The sequence below is a fragment of the Phlebotomus papatasi genome, chromosome 3 (assembly GCF_024763615.1).
Source record: "Phlebotomus papatasi isolate M1 chromosome 3, Ppap_2.1, whole genome shotgun sequence".
NCBI lineage: Eukaryota > Metazoa > Arthropoda > Insecta > Diptera > Psychodidae > Phlebotomus > Phlebotomus papatasi.
The window spans coordinates 46,818,150-46,828,296 of NC_077224.1; the positions used below are offsets into that span (position 1 = coordinate 46,818,150).

General features: G+C 35.8%; 1 protein-coding gene across 1 annotated transcript; it reads left to right on the plus strand.

The window, feature by feature from the left end:
- Positions 1–2,899: 2,899 nt before the first annotated feature.
- Positions 2,900–8,895, plus strand: LOC129808012 (zinc finger protein 665). Its single transcript, XM_055857656.1, has 4 exons — positions 2,900–3,319; positions 3,391–3,473; positions 3,539–5,123; positions 8,112–8,895. The coding sequence occupies exons 1-4, from the start codon at positions 3,190–3,192 to the stop codon at positions 8,819–8,821; spliced, it is 2,508 nt and encodes an 835-aa protein (XP_055713631.1). The 5' UTR covers positions 2,900–3,189; the 3' UTR covers positions 8,822–8,895.
- The last annotated feature ends 1,252 nt before the right edge of the window (positions 8,896–10,147 follow it).

Here is a 10,147-nt window from a genome sequence, read left to right on the forward strand (position 1 = left end):
TAGAGAATTTTATTAGCTACATTTTCATCCATGTGCAACTTTTCACTCAGAATGTGTTTTAGGCTCGAAATTGAGGTTCAAACAAAAGTAGAGCACTTAGCCAATTAGAGAAAATCTTTACTATTTCACACATTTTGACTTTTTCTTTTCAAATTTAAAAAACTAAGGGTATTTCTTTAACTTGTTTTTGACAACTGTAGAAATTTAATCATTTTTACTGTTTTATAAAGTGTGTTTAGATATAATACAAGTTAATAACTTAAACAATATCATTAGTAACTATAGATTTCAGTCTTACTTCAATCTTAAAAAAAAATTATTACAAAAAAGGCATATTAATTGCATAATTTTAAATATTTCATATTAAATTTATGTTTTATAATCAATAAGCATCTATTTTACCTTTTATATATACAAGTTATTCATGGAAAACTCTGCATTAAAGCCTTTTGTTAAATTCCATTTTTCATTATTCTTTAGAAGTTTTTCCTATAATTATCGGCTTTAACTTCATGATTACGTAATTTTCGTCGAAATAAATCTAAAACTAGTCCTAAATAAAACTAAAAGAAACACAAAACTACTAATTTCTGAACTTGTAAGTGTTACTTTTTATATCACATAAGTTAAAGCTTTATACAAATTTCCAAGTAATAAAATAACATCTAAGTAAGTAAAATAGCAAATAACAATCACCATCTTATTGATATTTCAGTATTAAATATTATAATAAGGGCTTGTGTTACCTAATCAGTAGGAAAAAAACATTAACATCCGAAATTGTGAAGGTTTTCTCTAGTAGTCTAAGTGCTCTACTTTCGTTTGAACCTCAATTTTGAGGTCAAAACATAATTTTAGAGAAAAGTTGTACATTGATGAAAATGTAGCTAATAAAATTCTCTATCAAACCCACTAAACAGATTTTTGGGGACAGTCCTAGTTTTCGAGATATTTTTGATTAAAGTTGCTAATAAATTCGATTTTTCCATGTTTTCTGACATATATGAGACTACAGCGCCCCTGGTGTCAGTTGTACGAACTCTGTCTGTACAAAGGATTATCGGGCATATAAAGGAGAACAAATGTTCCCATATTAAGAAATAAATCGGTTCAGCAGAATCGGAGATATAGGAACCCAAGTATCAAAAAACGGCAAAAACGGTTTTGCCTAGATTCCAGGCGCAAAATCCAAATGAAATCAAAATGATAAGTATTTTCGTAAATCATTTGACCCTAGCAATAGAAAAATAGCATTAGAACCCAGGGACAAAATCATCGTTGCACAGTGTAATTGATTTTATTTATTTTTTATATTTCTAATTTTTTTAAGCAAAACCCTTTTGGCAATTAAAACTACAATACTCATACGTAATATTTTTCATTAAAGCGAAAAATATTATTTATTGGTATTGTCAGAAAAATTACTTAAATTTTTGGGCTATTTTCGTCCCTATCGTTCATAGAAGCACAAAATACACAGAATCAGACTACACGGTAAAAATGTTCGGCACGTATTTGTTCCAAAAATTCGCTCGTCCACGGACACCATAATTTTTAGCACTCGCATATGATGTCGTCAAGCACGCGTCTGTATAAATCACTCTTAAGTTGATTTTTATTTGATGTTCCTTATGAACTTTCGCCACCGAAATCCATCTCGACTGAAGTATAGGCCTTAACTGTAAGACGAAATCACTTACACGGATTTGTTCCAGACAATGGGAACAAAAAGATTCCCCATATGAGTGACAATTTCGTTCCCAAAATTAACTCGTCCACGGACATCGAAAATTTTTGGAACAAATATGTTACAGATGTAGGAATAATATTGTTATAAAAAATATGGACCAATTTGTTCCAGAGAGTGGGAACAAAACAGCCAAGTGCAACAAATTTTGTTCAAGATTTCAGGAACAAATTTGTATAAAACGAAATCAACTCATATTTGTAGATATTCCACCGTATCAAAACGGTTCCAAAAGAAAACTCTAACAAAATTGTAACTGTATTTTGTAACGAAACGTTAAAGAAAACTTTTTGTAACAAATTAATATCTTCTTTAGGTACAAATTGATTCCAAAAAAATTTCTTCCAAGGAAAACTTGTTCCAATATTTTGGTCAGTGTCCAAAAGTTCTTACCGTGTATGTTGGACTTTCCAAAGTTAGATGTAAGACTTATCATTGATTATGTTTCTCAGTTTAATTTTTATTGTTGATTTTCAGTCCGTAAAAAGTGTCTCGTCGTTAAAGGGTTAAGACGTGTGTTTGACAGGGGTTCCCAGCGCCCCCGTAACAGGTAAAAAATTTTTCTTTTCAGAAAAATTCATTTATTAATCTGTAGGAAACTAATCCCAAAATATGAACATTTTATCTCAAGTATTTTTGATACATTGACTGAATGGGTTAATCGTCTTTTTTGTGACTCCAATAGTGTCTACAGGTCTGGAAATAATTAGTTGACTCTATCGAGATCATAGTGTACTGCAAAGCTCCCATAAAATGAAAAATATTGTAACTTTATTTAAATTAAAATTCGTTACTATTAAATTCAAATGAGCTTTCATGGCGAAATCTCAGAGAATTCGCCGTGGTAGTCACACTGCAAACAAGCAGACCTAGGTGTCTCTGCAATCGATTTTAGAGTGTAGTGAATATTCACAATGCTTCAATTTTTCATTGAAAACTTCGTAATTTTCATTTTTTATATTCACCCACCAATTAAAAAAAAGGCGTAATGTACAAATTTTTACTTACAAAATTTGTAAAATTTCGTAAAATATTTCTGCTTTGGAACTCTTGTTAGAATAAAACCCATAAATATGGTTAAAAATTATAGAAATATTTCTTGAAATTTTCGCAAATGTTACATGTGGAAAATTTCATGAAATTTTCAATTCCAACTACACTGCGCTTTTCCGTGATGACACTGCTCGGGCAAATCGATATGGTGGATACGGCCTTTTCAGTGTAATTTCCGTAGGAAAAAAGTCCAATAATTTCTTTAAATATATTTTTTCAGTGTTAAACAACTGTATAAGTTCAAAGTAAACAAAAACACGAGGAAAAAAGACGCGGTTTTCTTTATATTTTTGAAGTTTTTACTGGGATTTGTGGCGTGGTTTTGGTCCTTTTTTTTGTTCTTTTGAAATTTGATCTTTGACCACGCCGATTTTTTTGGTTTGTTGATAATGTCCAGGAGAAAGACTCAGCACGAAACTCTGATAGATCATGATGAATCTAGTCAGATTTGTGAGGAGTATCAGGAAGATGCTCAATCGGACGATGTACTGGACATTAAGAAGAATTGCCACTATTGTGGTACGTTTTTGGGATTTGGTTTGGAAAGGGACGCGTTGTCTCTAACCTTGATGGTGTTTTATGTATTTCAGAGAAAGAATTCGGTACAGCCAAGAGGCGATTTTTGCATGAGAGATACTGCAAAGCAGGGGATATCGAGAGATTCTCTTGCAAGGTGAGATGCCTCTGGAAAAAGTATTTCTTCTGTTTTTTTTTTTATCGAAAAAGGAATACTTTTAGGTCTGCGACTTGAACTTCAAATTCCAGCTTGGTCTGGAGCGTCATGAAAAGCGTCATGAGCCTCCTGGTGGCTTCCTGTGTGGAGTGTGTAATGAAAAATTTACCACGGATGCCGATCGGGTTCAGCATCGGAACCAAGAGCACAAAGTCTATCGTTGTCAGATTTGTGAGGCAAAATTCGGCACGGAGGCGGAATATGTGGCTCATATTGTGAATCAGCATGGAGGGAAGGATCGAGAACCCGTGGTGTGTTCAGACTGTGGTCAGCAATTCAGGAGTTCCACGCAATTGAAGGCTCACAATGAATCCAAGTGCGGCACGATAAAGATGTACTCCTGCAATGAATGCAACAGTCGATTTATGACCTCGACGACCCTCAAGGCTCACAAATTGATCCATCTCGGGGTCAAGAAGCACCTTTGCAATTTCTGCGGATCAAATTTCCTGAGCAAAGGACAGCTCAAAGTGCACGAAAGGAGTCACACGGGAGAGAAACCCTTCAAATGCAATGAATGTGGAAAGGCTTTTGCCTACCGGGAAAGTTTAGTCACTCACTCCTCCCTCCACACGGGCATCCGGCCCTACGTGTGCGAACTCTGCGGTTCCAAATTCTCTTGCATCGGCAATCTCATCAAACACCGTCGTTCCCGGCCCGATACTTGCGGCCTACCGCAATTCCGGCGAAATTCCAAAGTAACTCCTCGCATGAAAACAAAAAAGCTTCGCGGCAACCTAACCTCAAAACTCGAAAAGCTCGTTGAACGCAATGAAATTTCAATTGTTCACCAACTCCAACTCGTAGACACCAACGAAGAAATGCCTTCGGTGAAAAAAGAAAAAGATGAAGTGGAGATTTTCAATATTGGAGCTCCCCATGGTAGCGTTGCTCCAAAACTAGAAGATTTCGCCGACACAAAGCCCCAGGTTACTGAAGTTCTCATTCACAATGCTCAAGAAGCTGAAGATCTCGATGACGATCTGCCCCTTTCCACCCTAAGATCCCAAGTAGTCACGAAAAAAGAACAAAAATTCATCCTCACCGAAGTGGAAATAGTTCCAAAAGTGACAAAAGAAGTGCCCAAGAGAAAAGCAAAGGAACCTAAAGCACCCCCTAAAGAGGTCAAAGAGCGCAAAGTTGAAAAAAAGCCCCCAAAAACCCCCATCAAAAAGTCCGAATCAGACGAATCCAATGACATAGACTTCTTCGATATGAATGACCTGTCCAAGGAGTCAGATGACGATGAAACGTATCAGCCAGATCCGGTAAAATCCGAAGAAGATGAAGATGAAGATGATGATGAAGAGGAAGAAGTTGAGATTGTGCGGAAGCCAAAAGTGAGAAATGAGAGGGTTTCAATGGTTCATGAGTACAAATGTGACCATTGCCCAAAGATGTTCTGCTACAAAACCATTTTCAATCTGCATCTCAAGAGGGAGCACAATATGGACATTAAAGATGAGGATTTGCCCAATCAACAGCGTTACAGTAAGATACTCTTCCCCCGAGACCGGGTGCATGAGTGTCAGTACTGCAAGAGGAAGTATGCAAACAAGCCGGCACTCCTTAAGCATGAACAGCTCCATGGTAAGTCAGTTTATTTCAGTTGCTCTTATTTAAATTTGAATTTTGACATCCGAAGTCTCACGAAAGTCGACGAATAGCAAACGATAAAGCTTTTTGTTAGCAAGCTGTGCTTTTTGTGACTTATCGAGGGGCAAATCATTTTGTAAAAAAGAGCCATTTAGCCAAGACATGTTTCTGTAACCTCGAAAATAATTCTAGAAACACGGAAACACTAAAAAAACATTGAAACATATTTCTAGAAAAATGGAAACGTCTTTAGAAACATAAACGAAACCTTTCTAGAAACCGAGACACTGAAATTGCAATATCATCAGTTAAATCAGAATTTGTCGTAACGGTCGTAACTTACTTTTCACAACTTTTCAGGAGAAGAAATTTTAAGTTCAGCTTTATTTTTCTTAAAAATGAGCCCCGAACGCGTTACTTTTGAGTCAAAATAATAAAAGTGGCACTAATGAACTGTAAGTTAACTCGAGAAAATCTTTATAAAATGATTTAAAAGTTCAGATATTGAGATATACAGTAGACTCTCTCTCAATCGGGAATATGGGGCAAAATGTCATCCGGTTTAGCGACAGAATTGAGCGTCAAAGCCTTTGTAAATTCCACAAAAAGCGCTCAATAATAAAGAATCACGATAATATAGGAAGAACTACAGCGAATTTGAGCGAATTACCTTCATAATTAAGCGTGAAAATTGTCAACAAAATTTGACGCCCTATTGAAAAAGAGCCGATTGAGTGAGAGTCTACTTCTACTGTATCTCAGAAGAAACACAATAAGATTTTATCGTAATTTCCATCGTTTATAATGGTGTCGACACACTAGAAACAATTTTCGTCAAAAATCGCTTTTTTTCAAAAATTCTGACGTTTCTGCCTACAAGGATAGAGGAAATTTTCTTTAAAAATGCAGTTTTTAATTTAAAGAAATTTCTACTAGTGTGTAGAGGCCATAAAGCCGTAACTTCAAATGTATGGAAATCTTGGAAGTTACGACAATTTTCAAAAATGCATTTATATCAATTTCAATTATTCCAATGATAATATAAGCGCTTTTGTTCAACTAAATTAGTCAATTAAACTGTTATACCTATCCCTAAAAGCTTTTATTTCATAAGTTTTATTGCATAAATTATGTGCGCCACGTCGCATGTTTTGTTTTGAATTAATGACAGATGGGCAGGAATATTTTTTTTACTTTTTTCTCACAAATATTGGGTTAAAATGATTTAATGTCGCATTATTCGCACTATCTTTGGATATTTGGAAGAGTTTGTGAACGTTTTATTAAGAAATAGGTGGCGACATTACTTGTGGCCACTGTCTTTACTTATGGCCTCCTCGCAAAAAACTTTACAATGTCACAAAATGATTTTTAAAAGCCTCAAAATTGAAAATATTTTATGTGTTTTAACAGTATATTGCTGGCTTTTAGGATTTCGGAATCGTTTTCTGACAAAAAATGCGACGTGGCCATAAGTAGAGACAGGCCACAAGTAATGCCATCACCCTATTACAGTTTTGGTGCAAATTACAAGCCACGCAAACGAGCAAAAGAAGTTACGGTAAATGCTGCGGATTTGCGGCGGATAGTAACACAATTCGCCACCTAACAGTCGCTTTTAATAATTGTGTTAGGTATATTTGCGACTTAAATCGTCGGGACCACATTACTCCTTACAGTAAATGTATTTAACCAGGGGCATGACGTTTCCTATGTTTCCCATATGTTTTTAGAGTGCCGAAAAAACCTTGGAGTTTATTCGGTGTTTTTTATCATTGTGGAATGAATTAGAATAAATTACAAATATAAAATAAAAGCTAATTTAATACAGAATGGGCAACCGAAAACTCCAAATTGACAACCTACGTAGTTTCGGAGATATCTCGTGAAATGTGTACGAAAACAGGAAATAATTTACACTAGAACTGGTCGCATTTTTCAGAGCTAATGTCACCTCCCTGTATTTAACCCTTTAAGGACGAGAGGGTCAAAAATCGGAGGTCAGGAAAAATCACTTTTTCTAAATTTTTAGAGCAAAACACAACTTCGAAACAAAATTTGATTTTTGGGTCACTGCTGACCCAATCGTCCTTAAAGGGTCAATGGCTGTGAGGGCTGTGATATGCCTTTTTTTAACATGACAGCAGTGCTCTTTCTGTTCAATTTGTTGCGTTTTGGACTTCCTGAGTACCCATCGAATCTTCTTGTTTGGGGGGGGGGGGGGGTTCGGCAAGAGTTTGAGGACTTATAGAACCTAAATCTAACAGTGACTTCCTTTACCGCACATTATTTGAAAAGGGCATAGTTATTCATAATGCTATTCCGGCTAGCAGCCGTAACAGTGCAGATGCTATTCAGCGGCATTTTAAGGCTGAACCATTGGGAGATTAAAGCTCAACTCTTCTTTTTTTTGTAATTTGAATATTTTGCTTAATTTTTTTAATATTCTTTCACAATTGTAAAAGGGATGACCCTATTATTGTAAATTTAATAAACTATTATTATTATTAAAAGGCTCTCAAGTGTAATATATAGTTCGTCTTGTACGTCTTGCAAAATTTTCTTAATTAGTGTGATCTAGAAAATTACGAAGTGGCGTCTTTTCAATTCAGTTCTTCTGGAATTTGGACAATTACAACGGATTTTGTCCAATTTAATACAGTTTTTCGAAAAATTTAATCTGAATTCAATGCGGCGGTGCAAAAGGCATCATCGTCTGCTTTTAAAAAGAAGATTTTGTGAGTGGAATAGTAGGTTAATGATTAAAAAGAATAAAACACTTCTAGGGAAAATTTATTTTAAGTAGGCATAAGGAATAATGGGAGGATCTTCGATGATCCGAAAGTTATATCTCCTACTGTTTATTCCATAGTTCGGTAACAGAAACCAAAAAAGTTAACAAATTTACCGGAATCCTATTATGTGATTATGTGTTTTTATCTTTGAGCATGAGCAACATGTATGTCTTTTATTTAAAAATAGGTCCCGAGGGGAAGCTTCACGTGAAATGTCGCGTGTGCAAGGAATATTTTGAGAATAATGAGAAAGAAAAGGAACATCGTCTTGCGAAGCATAAAGAGGAAATCACATGCAAAGTGTGCCAAAAAGTCTATCGAGATGAGAGTCATCTTCAAGTTCACTTCCGCAATTGTCATACAAAGGAGCCAATTAAGAAGCTCCAGCATCTCTGTGGGAAATGCGGCAAGAGTTTCACATCCAAAACTGCCATGTTGGATCATGAGAGATCAGACTGTGGGAAATCACCGATATATCAGTGTGACGTATGCAAGAAATTTTACCACAGTGCAGGATCGCTGAAGACTCATAAGAATGTACACACCAATGAGTTGCCCAATCTCTGTAAATACTGTGGCAAGGGATTTAGGACTCCGGGGCAACTGAAGGTCCACGAGCGGATCCACACGGGGGAGAAACCCTTCAAATGCACGTACTGTCCAAAGGCTTTTGGGCACCGGGAGAGCCTGTTGACGCACGTGTCCTTGCACACGGGATTCAAGAGATTCATGTGCTCAGGCTGTGGCCAGAGATTCACATGCATCTCCAATTTGCAGGCTCATCGAAAAGCTCATGCGGACACTTGTGGTCTGGTTCCCAATTGTACAAAGGCTGTAGGTCCAATGGATATTGCTAATCCGCTCAAGTCTGAGAGGCAGGACATGGATCAGGCATAGCACTTGACAGACCAATATTCTTCTTCTTTTCCATTTAATTAGAATTTCAGATTAAATGTCATGTATAAAAAAAATGTGTTTTGATTGTTCCTTTCAAATCTTTTGGTTTTGAAGCTCTCCCTGGTTTTTGGAAAGACTTCAATAAATTTCGAGAATATTTTTGAGGTTTCAGCACAATTAAGTTTCGCAACGAATTCTTTTGAATTCTTTTCGGATATCAGTAAAACGGGTCAAACGTTTCATATGGGATTTCAGGCACATCCAAAGCATCCAAAGAAAGAGCAAAGGATATTTTCTTCACATTTTTTCATGCCAAAATTGTAAATCCGTTAACATCCAACAGGAATCACAGGACTACACCGTGATTTTGTGTTAGTGTACGAGTTTTTCAATTCTCGGAAGTTTGCATGCGGGATGTTCCCACATTTTCTTAGTTTTTCGCTAATTTCTTAAGTTTCGTGAAAAAATAACACTCAAATTACATAAAGCAAGTGATTTTTCAACATATCGTCGGTTGCCTCAGCAACTGTGCTAACTGCATTTGCTTTGTGTCAGCATTCGTTGTAAGCAACGCATCGCTGCGCAGCATTTGCAACGAATGCAGACACAAAACAGATGCAGTTAGCACAGTTGCTGAGGCAACCGACGATATAGTGATGAAAAACTAGTGAAAAAACTCCAAGAAATGGTTAAAATTTCTAAAAGAACGAAACATTCAGTGCCGCTCAAAAATTTAAAGACACCTATTTTTCATGTTTATCGTTTATTTGTACAAATAAAATGAATCCATCAGAAATTGCACAAATATCAAATGTATAGCAATCTTATCCTCGCGTGTCGTGGTCATTCGGGACCGATCGGAGCGTTTTAGCTTGCTGAAACCATCAGTTTTCTTGAAATCTTAACGGCACTCTCAACAGCGCCTTTGGAAACTTTTGATTTTTGTGCAATATATTTCTAATGAATTCATTTCATTTGTACAAATAAACGATAATACTGCGTTTTGTAGGTGAAAGGAACCGTTTTTTAAACCTATTTTGCATTAATATTCCATGGAATTTTAAGCAAAGTGTTCAAGTTTCTTATTTCACTAATCTTTGCCCTATAATAACTTTTTTTATTATTATTTTATAGAAAAACGAGCAAATGTATGTTGCTAAAGCACGTTTTTCTTAGTATTTTTTGGAATTGCACAATTTGCGTAATTGGTATAAACAAAATACTTAATTGAATGTTAGTATCTGTTTTTGACGATTTTGGATATGAGCATCTGAACTGGATACAGTGCTACAATAGGTAAAACTTAGATATGGATTTTCAGATACT

Excerpts from the sequence above, each read along its gene's own strand:
- LOC129808012 (XM_055857656.1), top strand. The coding sequence starts at position 3,190 with ATGTCCAGGAGAAAGACTCAGCACGAAACTCTGATAGATCATGATGAA. Across the intron at positions 3,474-3,538 it reads TCGAGAGATTCTCTTGCAAG|GTCTGCGACTTGAACTTCAA; the intron begins GTGAGATGCCTC and ends GAATACTTTTAG. Across the intron at positions 5,124-8,111 it reads TAAGCATGAACAGCTCCATG|GTCCCGAGGGGAAGCTTCAC; the intron begins GTAAGTCAGTTT and ends ATTTAAAAATAG.